The following is a 17,020-nucleotide window of genomic DNA, read 5'->3' as shown; positions in this document are numbered from 1 at the left end:
ATTCTTAAATCATTAAATACCATTAGTTCTGATAGCTTTCCATCATGACTAGCAATCCACCCCTCACCATCGCCCTAGAAATAAAGGCTTTTGTGTTGACCTGATATAACATTAAAAAAATAATTAAGCTGGATTTGGATTCAGTCTAACAAAGCATGGCGTTTTGCAAAATACCAACATTTCTCCACCCAAATTAGTATCAGACTGTGTTTGCATGTAGTAAATGAGGTAAGGTTTTTTTTTATGCCCCCGGATCAAATGATCGGGGTATATAGTTTTTGCCCTGTCTGTCTGTCATTCTGTCCCAAAACTTTAACCTTGGTCATAACTTTTGCATTATTGAAGATAGCAACTTGATATTTGGCATGCATGTGTATCTCATGGAGCTGCACATTGTGAGTGGTGAAGGTCAAGGTCATCCTTCAAGGTCAAAGGTCAATTATATGGCTTCAAAGCGACGCATTAGGGGGCATTGTGTTTCTGACAAACACATCTCTTGTTTATAAAAAGTGTGCTGCCTCACATAAAATGCAGTGTTGTGGTATCAAAATAAATGTGTACAATTAACTGTGTGACTACCACCTCAATTAACTTGTGTACGTTCAGGCAAATCCATTGACGGGGCCGACCCTTGGGTCCACCATCAGTCCAACTCATCACTGTTGAAGACCAGCGTGGCAGGCAAGGACGGCAAGCAGTTGCTGCGCTCCACTAGCCTGGACATCAAGACGGGCCACATATTCCTCAAGGATCTCGTGTGCTACCTCTCGCTGCTTGAGGCTGGACGGCCTGAGGACAAGCTTGAGTGTATGTAGTCTTGCAGTTTTGAAGAAAGATACGGAGCTGTTTCAGAGTGTTAAGGTCTAGAATCCTAACAAGGATTGATGTCCTTCAATTTGCTCCGAATGTTGCCCTGTAAATAGTCTCAATTTGCTTGGCTCTTTGAAGAGTTTTGATGGACTTGAATGGTCGAGTTTCACGTTCATAATTTTAGCAATTATCTTGAGGCAATAATTCATGGAGGATTCCAAAAACGAGCCATGTGATTTGTAGTTTTTACTGATCTGTAGTTGTTACTACTGTCTGCATATATATAAATTGAGACTGGCAGTTTATGTATAAATATATAATATTGCTCTTGCTAAGAAAAACAAGTTTTTTAATTGTAAGGATATTGAATATTTTAAAATAAATTTTTAGATCTATAGAATGTGCACAAAGACACATCACTTTAAAAAAAAAGGACAACTCAAATTATTTACTTATGTGATATTTTTGTCAAAACAAATTTGAATCACATGTTATAGTGCTACTAGCCATGTATTTCATTATTGGAAACAAAAGTAATGCTTAATTTATTTTTTTAAACTCCAACACAAAGATTGCTGCCAAAGCTTACATCACAAAAAGTGAACATGCAAGACGTATCTTCACAGACATTGTTATTGTTTTTCGTTTAATCACAGTTATATTTATAAACAAAAGTTGTGTATCTAAATGGCAAAACTAACACTACTGGCTAACCGCAACAGATTTGTCACTATGTTTATAATATTTAATGAAACCTGTGCACACATTATTTTACCAATGCATCCAGTTTATAGCAATATTAATGTTATCCATGAAAAAGGCTGAATATGGTGACAAATCTGTTGCAGTATTTGTTTTCAGTGTACTGATTGTGTAAAAACAACAGGGCTTATGTGGTAATTTAGGAAGCCGATGGAATTAAAACTTAGTGTAAAAATAGTATCCAGATTTCAATCAATCATAACAGTAAATATCATTAATAATTGTTCTACATCTTTAAATGACTTGCTGATATCATTTACTTTCTGATGTTAATAAGGATTCTGCTGGTGCAGCTGTTTCAGCTGGTGATGTTGCTGCTGATGATGATAATATTGCTGCTGATGATGATAATATTGCTGCTGATGATGATAATATTGCTGCTGATGATGATAATATTGCTGCTGATGATGATAATATGATGTTGGTGATACTGAAAAGTTTACTGCTGACAATGATAATATCAGGGAATAATCTAGAATTTACTATCTATGGGTCCCTGAACTCGCAGATTTTAGACCAATGAGTCCCAGGCCAAAATTAATGAGTCCACCTTGAAAAAGAATGGGTCCCAAATTTTGAAAGATACCAAGTAGTGAAGAAAATGAGACTAAATCACACTAGCTCAATAACTATATTTTGCATTAAACTTTTAATAATTTCAAAAACATGTTTAAACCAAAAAAGCACATCCAGGGTTATCACTATCTTGCTTGCCTTGACATTGGCTATAACATTATCTGTTACATGAATGTAACCTGTCACGGCTATAACATTATCTGTTACATGAATGTAACCTGTCACCTGTTACATTGGCTATAACATTATCTGTTACATGAATGTAACCTGTCACCTGTTACATTGGCTATAACATTATCTGTTACATGAATGTAACCTGTCACCTGTTACAACATTGGCTATAACATTATCTGTTACCTGAATGTAACCTGTCACCTGTTACATTGGCTATAACATTATCTGTTACATGAATGTAACCTGTCACCTGTTACATTGGCTATAACATTATCTGTTACATGAATGTAACCTGTCACCTGTTACATTGGCTATAACATTATCTGTTACCTGAATGTAACCTGTCACCTGTTACATTGGCTATAACATTATCTGTTACATGAATGTAACCTGTCACCTGTTACATTGGCTATAACATTATCTGTTACATGAATGTAACCTGTCACCTGTTACATAGGCTATAACATTATCTGTTACCTGAATGTAACCTGTCACCTGTTACATTGGCTATAACATTATCTGTTACATGAATGTAACCTGTCACCTGTTACATTGGCTATAACATTATCTGTTACATGAATGTAACCTGTCACCTGTTACATAGGCTATAACATTATCTGTTACATGAATGTAACCTGTCACCTGTTACATAGGCTATAACATTATCTGTTACATGAATGTAACCTGTCACCTGTTACATAGGCTATAACATTATCTGTTACATGAATGTAACCTGTCACTGTAGCTATAACATTATCTGTTACATGAATGTAACCTGTCACCTGTTACATAGGCTATAACATTATCTGTTACATGAATGTAACCTGTCACCTGTTACATAGGCTATAACATTATCTGTTACATGAATGTAACCTGTCACCTGTTACATAGGCTATAACATTATCTGTTACATGAATGTAACCTGTCACCTGTTACATTGGCTTATAACATTATCTGTTACATGAATGTAACTGTCACCTGTTACATAGGCTATAACATTATCTGTTACATGAATGTAAACCTGTCACCTGTTACTAGGCTATAACATTATCTGTTACATGAATGTAACCTGTCACCTGTTACAAACATAGGCTATAACATTATCTGTTACATGAATGTAACCTGTCACCTGTTACATGGCTATAACATTATCTGTTACATGAATGTAACCTGTCACCTGTTACATAGGCATATACATTATCTGTTACATGAATGTAACCTGTCACCTGTTACATTGGCTATAACATTATCTGTTACATGAATGTAACTGTCCCCTGTTACAACATAGGCTATAACCTTATCTGTACATGAATGTAACCTGTCACCTGTTTACATGGCTATAACATTATCTGTTACATGAATGTAACCCTGTCACCTGTTACATGGCTATAACATTATCTGTTCATGAATGTAACCTGTCACCGGTTACATTGCTATAACATATCTGTTACATGAATGTAACCTGTCACCTGTACAATTGGCTATAACATTATCTGTTACATGAATGTAACCTGTCACCTGTTAACATTAGGCTATAAACATTATCTGTTACATGAATGTAACTGTCACCTGTTACATAGGCTATAACATTATCTGTTACATGAATGTAACCTGTCACCTGTTACATTGGCTATAACATTATCTGTTACATGAATGTAACCTGTCACCTGTTACATTGGCTATAACATTATCTGTTACATGAATGTAACCTGTCACCTGTTACATAGGCTATAACATTATCTGTTACATGAATGTAACCTGTCACCTGTTACATTGGCTATAACATTATCTGTTACATGAATGTAACCTGTCACCTGTTACAATTGGCTATAACATTATCTGTTACATGAATGTAACCTGTCACCTGTTACATAGGCTATAACATTATCTGTTACATGAATGTAACCTGTCACCTGTTACATTAGGCTATAACATTATCTGTTACATGAATGTAACCTGTCACCTGTTACATTGGCTATAACATTATCTGTTACATGAATGTAACCTGTCACCTGTTACATAGGCTATAACATTATCTGTTACATGAATGTAACCTGTCACCTGTTACAATTGGCTATAACATTATCTGTTACATGAATGTAACCTGTCACCTGTTACATTGGCTATAACATTATCTGTTACATGAATGTAACCTGTCACCTGTTACAACATAGGCTATAACATTATCTGTTACATGAATGTAACCTGTCACCTGTTACATTGGCTATAACATTATCTGTTACATGAATGTAACCTGTCACCTGTTACATTGGCTATAACATTATCTGTTACATGAATGTAACCTGTCACCTGTTACATTGGCTATAACATTATCTGTTACCTGAATGTAACCTGTCACCTGTTACATTGGCTATAACATTATCTGTTACATGAATGTAACCTGTCACCTGTTACAACATAGGCTATAACATTATCTGTTACATGAATGTAACCTGTCACCTGTTACAACATTGGCTATAACATTATCTGTTACATGAATGTAACCTGTCACCTGTTACATAGGCTATAACATTATCTGTTACATGAAATGTAACCTGTCACCTGTTACATAGGCTATAACATTATCTGTTACATGAATGTAACCTGTCACGGCTATAACTTTATCTGTTACATGAATGTAACCTGTCACCTGTTACATAGGCTATAACATTATCTGTTACATGAATGTAACCTGTCACCTGTTACAACATTGGCTATAACATTATCTGTTACATGAATGTAACCTGTCACCTGTTACATTGGCTATAACATTATCTGTTACATGAATGTAACCTGTCACCTGTTACATAGGCTATAACATTATCTGTTACATGAATGTAACCTGTCACCTGTTACATTGGCTATAACATTATCTGTTACATGAATGTAACCTGTCACCTGTTACATAGGCTATAACATTATCTGTTACATGAATGTAACCTGTCACCTGTTACATAGGCTATAACATTATCTGTTACATGAATGTAACCTGTCACCTGTTACATAGGCTATAACATTATCTGTTACATGAATGTAACCTGTCATGGCTATAACATTATCTGTTACATGAATGTAACCTGTCACCTGTTACATAGGCTATAACATTATCTGTTACATGAATGTAACCTGTCACCCTGTTACATTGGCTATAACATTATCTGTTACATGAATGTAACCTGTCACCTGTTACATTGGCTATAACATTATCTGTTACATGAATGTAACCTGTCACCTGTTACAATTGGCTATAACATTATCTGTTACATGAATGTAACCTGTCACCTGTTACATTGGCTATAACATTATCTGTTACATGAATGTAACCTGTCACCTGTTACATTGGCTATAACATTATCTGTTACATGAATGTAACCTGTCACCTGTTACATTGGCTATAACATTATCTGTTACATGAATGTAACCTGTCACCTGTTACAACATAGGCTATAACATTATCTGTTACATGAATGTAACCTGTCACCTGTTACAACATTGGCTATAACATTATCTGTTACATGAATGTAACCTGTCACCTGTTACATAGGCTATAACATTATCTGTTACATGAATGTAACCTGTCACCTGTTACATGGCTATAACATTATCTGTTACATGAATGTAACCTGTCACCTGTTACATAGGCTATAACATTATCTGTTACATGAATGTAACCTGTCACCTGTTACATAGGCTATAACATTATCTGTTACATGAATGTAACCTGTCACCTGTTACATTGGCTATAACATTATCTGTTACATGAATGTAACCTGTCACCTGTTACATTGGCTATAACATTATCTGTTACATGAATGTAACCTGTCACCTGTTACAACATAGGCTTTAACATTATCTGTTACATGAATGTAACCTGTCACCTGTTACAACATTTCAACTTGATTCTAATCAATGATAATATTATTGTTAACATCCGAATTGTCAGCTTGATAATATTATTGTTAACATCCGAATTGTCAGCTTGATAATATTATTGTTAACATCCGAATTGTCAGCTTGATAATATTATTGTTAACATCCGAATTGTCAGCTTGATAATATTATTGTTAACATCCGAATTGTCAGCTTGATAATATTATTGTTAACATCCGAATTGTCAGCTTGATAATATTATTGTTAACATCCGAATTGTCAGCTTGATAATATTATTGTTAACATCCGAATTGTCAGCTTGATAATATTATTGTTAACATCCGAATTGTCAGCTTGATAATATTATTGTTAACATCCGAATTGTCAGCTTGATAATATTATTGTTAACATCCGAATTGTCAGCTTGATAATATTATTGTTAACATCCGAATTGTCAGCTTGATAATATTATTGTTAACATCCGAATTGTCAGCTTGATAATATTATTGTTAACATCCGAATTGTCAGCTTGATAATATTATTGTTAACATCCGAATTGTCAGCTTGATAATATTATTGTTAACATCCGAATTGTCAGCTTGATAATATTATTGTTAACATCCGAATTGTCAGCTTGATAATATTATTGTTAACATCCGAATTGTCAGCTTGATAATATTATTGTTAACATCCGAATTGTGAGCTTGATAATATTATTGTTAACATCCGAATTGTGAGCTTGATAATATTATTGTTTACGTCCGAATTGCGAGCCGTTGACCTACCGTTATTAAAGTTTAGAGTTGTTTGTTTTGGATTTAGCTTCAACACCTTATTTCAGAGGCATTTTTTCTGTATTATTTATGACTAAGTTACAAAAAGTTAAAGCAGGTTTTCATGCGGGGACTCTAGAAAATATCATAACACACTCTATTTAAAAGGTTGATTATAATTGGTTCGTATTATACAGCAGCGGCTTGACTAGAGCCAATCAAAAGACTTGTTGCAGTCTTCAAGCCTCATTCGGTTAAACTCAGCGTTCATTGCCACACTTTTGACTCATACCCAAGATGGTTCGTATTTATCGTGATTCGCGTATGCGTTAATGGATTCGTTTCAGCAATGCGTCCGAGTGAACGCACATATTTCAAAACTATGCGTCTATTTCGATATTTGTGCGTCATAGATTCGGGACGCACATGTAGATTATTCCCTGTAATATGATGTTGGTTATGATGATGGTGATTGTGGTGGTGCTGGTGGTGGTGATGGTGGTGGTGATAATGATGAGGAGGAAGGGGAGGATGATAATGATTATGATGATAAGACATCTCTCTATTTTAAACAACCATTTTTATGCCCCCGAAGGAGGGCATATAGTGATCGGACTGTCCGTCTGTCCATTCGTCCAAAATGCTCATGACTTCTATGTCGCTTCAGATAGCAATTTTATATTTGGCATGCATGTGTATATAGACAAGGCCTTCCCATACGCACACAAATTTTGACCCCTGTGACCTTGACCTTGAACTTAGGGTCCGCGTTTAGGTTTCGAAATCTGCGTTTAGGTTTCGAAAAAAGCTCATAACTTCCATCAAGCGTTTATAGGGGGCATAAGTCATCCTATGGTGACAGCTCTTGTTTATTACAGTTTTACAATGCAATATATTTTTAAACAAATCAACTTCTTAACAAAGTGTTCTTGTTTTCAGTTATGTTTCGTCTGTATGATGCTGATGGAAATGGCCTCCTGGATTCATCTGTAAGTATGCAACCGGCATCAACTGGGCCTAGATTTATAATGCGTCCTAGCAAATAAGATTATACATTTATCAATCACCACAACATTCTGTAAGCTGTGTATGTATTATCTTGTATGGTAGTAGTGCTTCAATTATTTTATAATCATGCTTTTTGTGAATATTGAATTTCATAGAAATACTTAATAGACTGGATCAATGGAGCTAATCTTTCCTTAGTAGATGAGAGAATGGCTAGGTTTAATTTTCTATTTGGTACATGGCATCAGTGGCCAAGTGTGGTATGAAAATGTAACTGTTGAAACTGTTAAATATGTTTGCTGTTTTGTCTTATTTGCCAGTATATAGACAACCAACCTTTGATCACAAAACTGCATAACACTGCTTACTGTGAAACCATTTATTTTTGTCAGCATAAAATTGTATGATCCATGATCGAAGTGTCACAAGATAAGCGAAAACAGGGCCCAAGTCTGTAGAATAGCGCGGTAAAATATACTGTCAGAAAGGTAAGAGACATAAATTATGGACGAAAACCTGTATGCCCGAAAATTAAGTCACGAAAAATAATTATTTTTGCTAAAAAAAGAGGGTGATCTTTTAACTGCATTTATTGTTTTTGTTGGTGATTGTTTAAACTGCAACATCTCTGAAAAAAACAATACACACAATGGGATAATAATGTCCTTAATAATTAGCATAATCCTCACATTTCTATCTATCCAAAGAGCATTGGACATGTTTATTCGTTATGTCATTACATTTGTCAGTGTGTCTAATGACGAAATATACAAAAATTAATGTGTGGCGAATAATAATGGTTTCACAGTATTAATTGAAGTCTTGAATCCAGATAATTGGCTGTGAATGTTGTTTTATTTATTCAGCCTTTATCTGTGGAAACTGTGCTTAATACATATGCATTAAGTGTCATCCCAGAGTAGCCTGTGCAGACCACAGAGGCTGGAAAAAAACATCCATTTTAAAGATTTTTTTCTTGCAAAGGAAGTCTTTTCTTAGCTAAAGTCCAGTTTAGTCCTAAAGTGTGGTCCCGGATTAACTTGTGTAGACTGCACAGCAAATCAGGGACAACACTTAAGCACATTCATTATGTTGTCCAGTTTTCCCAGAGTGCAGCTAAATCAGTGGTATATTTAAACTGTCAGTGCCTTCCCCAGGAATTTGTTCAGGCGCCCCGGGGGTGGGTTGGGGAGGGGTGTCCCCTCCCGACGTTGATTTTTTTTTTAAATTTAACGTGTCAATTCACGTTATGTGGTGCGTTATAACTAAAAAAACAGCGTCAAAAGACGTCATTTGGTGCGCTATGACTCTTCCAAAAAAAAACCCAGTCATTTAAAAATATATTTTTTTATATTGTTTAATTGTTTTAAAACTTTTCCGCACAGATAGTAAACTCCCGACTCGAACGATTCCCCAATACATCCGTTTCAACCCGACTCTATTACTGTATACTTACTATTTTTCAAGTTTCTATTTATTACCCGATAATCCCGTTTATTCCGTTTTTATCAATCTCTTTCTGGTAAATATTTACGATAAAAGCTTTCAGTTATTTCTTTAACACAAACCTTGCCATTTTTTAAGTGACTATTTATAGATTTGATGAAATATTGCCTCTGAATATGCGTCAATCCCCTGACCTGTTGTGTGCTTGTTAAAACGCTCAATACACACCATTTGTATGCAATAGACGCGACGTTGTACATGCTGCATAATTTTCGCGCTCTTTTTAATTGAGAAAAAGATTCGACACAAAATAAATTTGCACTGCTAATTTGAAGCAAAAATATTTAACGTTGCGGTAACATTTACATTCGGAAGTGTGTTTCGGATTAAAAACGCGTTAACATCGACTTACGGTAATGGGTTTTGGATTACAAATTTAATTATTCCCATTTGAGATTTCAACAAATATTAACCGTTGCGTTATTCAACGATAATTTGTTTACACACTTTACGAGTCGAATAAATGTTTTGACGGAATTATGCATGAAATTCACGTTGTCCACGAGGATCACGGCCGGTTGCCATCATCAGGCTTCTAACTATCGATTATCGGACGAAACATTTACAAGTGTGCGTAATTAATTCAACGAAAATTTGTTAAAGCGCATTACGTGTCGAATAAATGTCAGAAAAACGAGGTGAATCAGTTCTTTAAATGGACATGTTGAAATATACATGTACTGGAATTAAATTAATTGTTATCACATAATTGGAACTGGGAGTCATTTGCACAACTTACTCGCTATAATAATTAATTGTTTACCACTTGCAATTAATTTCTTGTATTAATTATGAGTCATAGGTAACACTTGTTTACAGTAAAAAGGTGTGATGATGATGCCCGAAACCGTCTTTAATGTTCTGTACTGTACTTATTACCGGTTTTATATTACTCAAATGGTACAACTTCTTGCTAATCAAGCTGCGATAAACTCTTACTTCATGCCCGACGTCAATCAAAAATAATGGTCGATAGTTAACCCCGCCCTCATAAGCATTCGCGTAACCGATTGGACGATGAACTTCACAGTTTGACGACTGGAAAGTTACCAGATACATCCTTGTCAGCATTTAAATGACCGTGTAATGTGGCTAGAATAATCAATACGCGCGTCATGCTATTCTCTTATCAGTGGATTATCCATTACCCCATGTGGTGTTTATGGCGATTATTTGTGAAAGTAGGTACCGAGTGCTCTTTTAAAACAGGGCATATTGATACACTGATAGGGAAACCTTGATTTTTTTGGACAATCTCCACTTTCTTTTACTGAAGAATACACTGATCGGAAAATTTCAAGCGCCCCGGGAACTCTGATTTCGAAATTCAAGCGCCCCGGCAAGGGGCGCTTAAATGGCCTGGGGAAGACCCTGACTGTGTGTTTTCTGTATAGAAGCTGGACTGCATTGTGAACCAGATGATGTCTGGGGTATATTTAAACTGTGTGTTTTCTGTATAGGAGCTGGACTGCATTGTGAACCAGATGATGTCTGGGGTATATTTTAACTGTGTGTTTTCTGTATAGGAGCTGGACTGCATTGTGAACCAGATGATGTCTGTGGTATATTTAAACTGTGTGTTTTCTGTACAGGAGCTGGACTGCATTGTGAACCAGATGATGTCTGTGGTATATTTAAACTGTGTGTTTTCTGTATAGGAGCTGGACTGCATTGTGAATCAGATGATGTCTGGGGTATATTTAAACTGTGTGTTTTCTGTACAGGAGCTGGACTGCATTGTAAACCAGATGATGTCTGTGGTATATTTAAACTGTGTGTTTTCTGTACAGGAGCTGGACTGCATTGTGAACCAGATGATGTCTGGGGTATATTTAAACTGTGTGTTTTCTGTTCAGGAGCTGGACTGCATTGTGAACCAGATGATGTCTGTGGTATATTTAAACTGTGTGTTTTCTGTACAGGAGCTGGACTGCATTGTGAACCAGATGATGTCTGGGGTATATTTAAACTGTGTGTTTTCTGTATAGGAGCTGGACTGCATTGTGAACCAGATGATGTCTGGGGTATATTTTAACTGTGTGTTTTCTGTATAGGAGCTGGACTGCATTGTGAACCAGATGATGTCTGTGGTATATTTAAACTGTGTGTTTTCTGTACAGGAGCTGGACTGCATTGTGAACCAGATGATGTCTGTGGTATATTTAAACTGTGTGTTTTCTGTATAGGAGCTGGACTGCATTGTGAATCAGATGATGTCTGGGGTATATTTAAACTGTGTGTTTTCTGTACAGGAGCTGGACTGCATTGTAAACCAGATGATGTCTGTGGTATATTTAAACTGTGTGTTTTCTGTACAGGAGCTGGACTGCATTGTGAACCAGATGATGTCTGGGGTATATTTAAACTGTGTGTTTTCTGTTCAGGAGCTGGACTGCATTGTGAACCAGATGATGTCTGTGGTATATTTAAACTGTGTGTTTTCTGTACAGGAGCTGGACTGCATTGTGAACCAGATGATGTCTGTGGTATATTTAAACTGTGTGTTTTCTGTTCAGGAGCTGGACTGCATTGTGAACCAGATGATGTCTGTGGTATATTTAAACTGTGTGTTTTCTGTACAGGAGCTGGACTGCATTGTGAACCAGACGATGTCTGTGGTATATTTAAACTGTGTGTTTTCTGTACAGGAGCTGGACTGCATTGTGAACCAGATGATGTCTGTGGTATATTTAAACTGTGTGTTTTCTGTACAGGAGCTGGACTGCATTGTGAACCAGACGATGTCTGGGGTATATTTAAACTGTGTGTTTTCTGTACAGGAGCTGGACTGCATTGTGAACCAGATGATGTCTGTGGTATATTTAAACTGTGTGTTTTCTGTTCAGGAGCTGGACTGCATTGTGAACCAGATGATGTCTGTGGTATATTTAAACTGTGTGTTTTCTGTACAGGAGCTGGACTGCATTGTGAACCAGATGATGTCTGTGGTATATTTAAACTGTGTGTTTTCTGTACAGGAGCTGGACTGCATTGTGAACCAGATGATGTCTGTGGTATATTTAAACTGTGTGTTTTCTGTACAGGAGCTGGACTGCATTGTGAACCAGATGATGTCTGTGGTATATTTAAACTGTGTGTTTTCTGTACAGGAGCTGGACTGCATTGTGAACCAGATGATGTCTGGGGTATATTTAAACTGTGTGTTTTCTGTATAGGAGCTGTACTGCATTGTGAACCAGATGATGTCTGGGGTATATTTAAACTGTGTGTTTTCTGTATAGGAGCTGGACTGCATTGTGAACCAGATGATGTCTGGGGTATATTTAAACTGTGTGTTTTCAGAATAGGAGCTGTACTGCATTGTGAACCAGATGATGTCTGGGGTATATTTAAACTGTGTGTTTTCTGTTCAGGAGCTGTACTGCATTGTGAACCAGATGATGTCTGTGGTATATTTAAACTGTGTGTTTTCTGTTCAGGAGCTGGACTGCATTGTGGACCAGATGATGTCTGGGGTACATGTGTATATTTAAACTGTGTGTTTTCTGTTCAGGAGCTGGACTGCATTGGGAACCAGATGATGTCTGGGGTATATTTAAACTGTGTGTTTTCTGTTCAGGAGCTGGACTGCATTGTGAACCAGATGATGTCTGGGGTACATGTGTATATTTAAACTGTGTGTTTTCTGTATAGAAGCTGGACTGCATTGTGAACCAGATGATGTCTGGGGTACATGTGTATATTTAAACTGTGTGTTTTCTGTTCAGGAGCTGGACTGCATTGTGAACCAGATGATGTCTGGGGTATATTTAAACTGTGTGTTTTCTGTATAGGAGCTGGACTGCATTGTGAATCAGATGATGTCTGGGGTATATTTAAACTGTGTGTTTTCTGTACAGGAGCTGGACTGCATTGTAAACCAGATGATGTCTGTGGTATATTTAAACTGTGTGTTTTCTGTACAGGAGCTGGACTGCATTGTGAACCAGATGATGTCTGGGGTATATTTAAACTGTGTGTTTTCTGTTCAGGAGCTGGACTGCATTGTGAAACAGATGATGTCTGTGGTATATTTAAACTGTGTGTTTTCTGTACAGGAGCTGGACTGCATTGTGAACCAGATGATGTCTGTGGTATATTTAAACTGTGTGTTTTCTGTTCAGGAGCTGGACTGCATTGTGAACCAGATGATGTCTGTGGTATATTTAAACTGTGTGTTTTCTGTACAGGAGCTGGACTGCATTGTGAACCAGACGATGTCTGTGGTATATTTAAACTGTGTGTTTTCTGTACAGGAGCTGGACTGCATTGTGAACCAGATGATGTCTGGGGTATATTTAAACTGTGTGTTTTCTGTATAGGAGCTGTACTGCATTGTGAACCAGATGATGTCTGGGGTATATTTAAATTGTGTGTTTTCTGTTCAGGAGCTGTACTGCATTGTGAACCAGATGATGTCTGTGGTATATTTAAACTGTGTGTTTTCTGTTCAGGAGCTGGACTGCATTGTGGACCAGATGATGTCTGGGGTACATGTGTATATTTAAACTGTGTGTTTTCTGTTCAGGAGCTGGACTGCATTGGGAACCAGATGATGTCTGGGGTATATTTAAACTGTGTGTTTTCTGTTCAGGAGCTGGACTGCATTGTGAACCAGATGATGTCTGGGGTACATGTGTATATTTAAACTGTGTGTTTTCTGTATAGAAGCTGGACTGCATTGTGAACCAGATGATGTCTGGGGTACATGTGTATATTTAAACTGTGTGTTTTCTGTTCAGGAGCTGGACTGCATTGTGAACCAGATGATGTCTGGGGTATATTTAAACTGTGTGTTTTCTGTATAGGAGCTGGACTGCATTGTGAATCAGATGATGTCTGGGGTATATTTAAACTGTGTGTTTTCTGTACAGGAGCTGGACTGCATTGTAAACCAGATGATGTCTGTGGTATATTTAAACTGTGTGTTTTCTGTACAGGAGCTGGACTGCATTGTGAACCAGATGATGTCTGGGGTATATTTAAACTGTGTGTTTTCTGTTCAGGAGCTGGACTGCATTGTGAAACAGATGATGTCTGTGGTATATTTAAACTGTGTGTTTTCTGTACAGGAGCTGGACTGCATTGTGAACCAGATGATGTCTGTGGTATATTTAAACTGTGTGTTTTCTGTTCAGGAGCTGGACTGCATTGTGAACCAGATGATGTCTGTGGTATATTTAAACTGTGTGTTTTCTGTACAGGAGCTGGACTGCATTGTGAACCAGACGATGTCTGTGGTATATTTAAACTGTGTGTTTTCTGTACAGGAGCTGGACTGCATTGTGAACCAGATGATGTCTGGGGTATATTTAAACTGTGTGTTTTCTGTATAGGAGCTGTACTGCATTGTGAACCAGATGATGTCTGGGGTATATTTAAACTGTGTGTTTTCTGTATAGGAGCTGGACTGCATTGTGAACCAGATGATGTCTGGGGTATATTTAAACTGTGTGTTTTCAGAATAGGAGCTGTACTGCATTGTGAACCAGATGATGTCTGGGGTATATTTAAACTGTGTGTTTTCTGTTCAGGAGCTGTACTGCATTGTGAACCAGATGATGTCTGTGGTATATTTAAACTGTGTGTTTTCTGTTCAGGAGCTGGACTGCATTGTGGACCAGATGATGTCTGGGGTACATGTGTATATTTAAACTGTGTGTTTTCTGTTCAGGAGCTGGACTGCATTGGGAACCAGATGATGTCTGGGGTATATTTAAACTGTGTGTTTTCTGTTCAGGAGCTGGACTGCATTGTGAACCAGATGATGTCTGGGGTACATGTGTATATTTAAACTGTATGTTTTCTGTATAGAAGCTGGACTGCATTGTGAACCAGATGATGTCTGGGGTACATGTGTATATTTAAACTGTGTGTTTTCTGTTCAGGAGCTGGACTGCATTGTGAACCAGATGATGTCTGGGGTATATTTAAACTGTGTGTTTTCTGTATAGGAGCCGGACTGCATTGTGAATCAGATGATGTCTGGGGTATATTTAAACTGTGTGTTTTCTGTACAGGAGCTGGACTGCATTGTAAACCAGATGATGTCTGTGGTATATTTAAACTGTGTGTTTTCTGTACAGGAGCTGGACTGCATTGTGAACCAGATGATGTCTGGGGTATATTTAAACTGTGTGTTTTCTGTTCAGGAGCTGGACTGCATTGTGAAACAGATGATGTCTGTGGTATATTTAAACTGTGTGTTTTCTGTACAGGAGCTGGACTGCATTGTGAACCAGATGATGTCTGTGGTATATTTAAACTGTGTGTTTTCTGTTCAGGAGCTGGACTGCATTGTAAACCAGATGATGTCTGTGGTATATTTAAACTGTGTGTTTTCTGTACAGGAGCTGGACTGCATTGTGAACCAGACGATGTCTGTGGTATATTTAAACTGTGTGTTTTCTGTACAGGAGCTGGACTGCATTGTGAACCAGATGATGTCTGTGGTATATTTAAACTGTGTGTTTTCTGTACAGGAGCTGGACTGCATTGTGAACCAGACGATGTCTGTGGTATATTTAAACTGTGTGTTTTCTGTACAGGAGCTGGACTGCATTGTGAACCAGATGATGTCTGTGGTATATTTAAACTGTGTGTTTTCTGTTCAGGAGCTGGACTGCATTGTGAACCAGATGATGTCTGTGGTATATTTAAACTGTGTGTTTTCTGTACAGGAGCTGGACTGCATTGTGAACCAGATGATGTCTGTGGTATATTTAAACTGTGTGTTTTCTGTACAGGAGCTGGACTGCATTGTGAACCAGATGATGTCTGTGGTATATTTAAACTGTGTGTTTTCTGTACAGGAGCTGGACTGCATTGTGAACCAGATGATGTCTGTGGTATATTTAAACTGTGTGTTTTCTGTACAGGAGCTGGACTGCATTGTGAACCAGATGATGTCTGGGGTATATTTAAACTGTGTGTTTTCTGTATAGGAGCTGTACTGCATTGTGAACCAGATGATGTCTGGGGTATATTTAAACTGTGTGTTTTCTGTATAGGAGCTGGACTGCATTGTGAACCAGATGATGTCTGGGGTATATTTAAACTGTGTGTTTTCAGAATAGGAGCTGTACTGCATTGTGAACCAGATGATGTCTGGGGTATATTTAAACTGTGTGTTTTCTGTTCAGGAGCTGTACTGCATTGTGAACCAGATGATGTCTGTGGTATATTTAAACTGTGTGTTTTCTGTTCAGGAGCTGGACTGCATTGTGGACCAGATGATGTCTGGGGTACATGTGTATATTTAAACTGTGTGTTTTCTGTTCAGGAGCTGGACTGCATTGTGAACCAGATGATGTCTGGGGTATATTTAAACTGTGTGTTTTCTGTTCAGGAGCTGGACTGCATTGTGAACCAGATGATGTCTGGGGTACATGTGTATATTTAAACTGTGTGTTTTCTGTATAGAAGCTGGACTGCATTGTGAACCAGATGATGTCTGGGGTACATGTGTATATTTAAACTGTGTGTTTTCTGTTCAGGAGCTGGACTGCATTGTGAACCAGATGATGTCTGGGGTATATTTA

General features: G+C 37.3%; 1 protein-coding gene across 14 annotated transcripts in view; it reads left to right on the top strand.

Annotated features, from left to right (window-relative positions):
- Window positions 1-17,020, top strand: part of LOC127860017 (diacylglycerol kinase beta-like) — a 157,747-nt gene that overhangs the window by 74,499 nt on the left and 66,228 nt on the right. For all 14 annotated transcript variants that reach the window (XM_052397709.1, XM_052397714.1, XM_052397715.1 and 11 more), the window contains 2 exons: window positions 607-807; window positions 7,905-7,954. In XM_052397709.1, coding sequence (XP_052253669.1) covers window positions 607-807; window positions 7,905-7,954 — 251 coding nt within the window. The remainder of the gene's footprint in view (window positions 1-606; window positions 808-7,904; window positions 7,955-17,020) is intronic.

This window comes from Dreissena polymorpha, chromosome 15 (genome assembly GCF_020536995.1).
Source record: "Dreissena polymorpha isolate Duluth1 chromosome 15, UMN_Dpol_1.0, whole genome shotgun sequence".
Taxonomy (NCBI): Eukaryota; Metazoa; Mollusca; class Bivalvia; order Myida; family Dreissenidae; genus Dreissena; species Dreissena polymorpha.
Note: the sequence above shows the minus strand (reverse complement) of the source record. Positions and strands in the feature narration are given on the sequence as shown.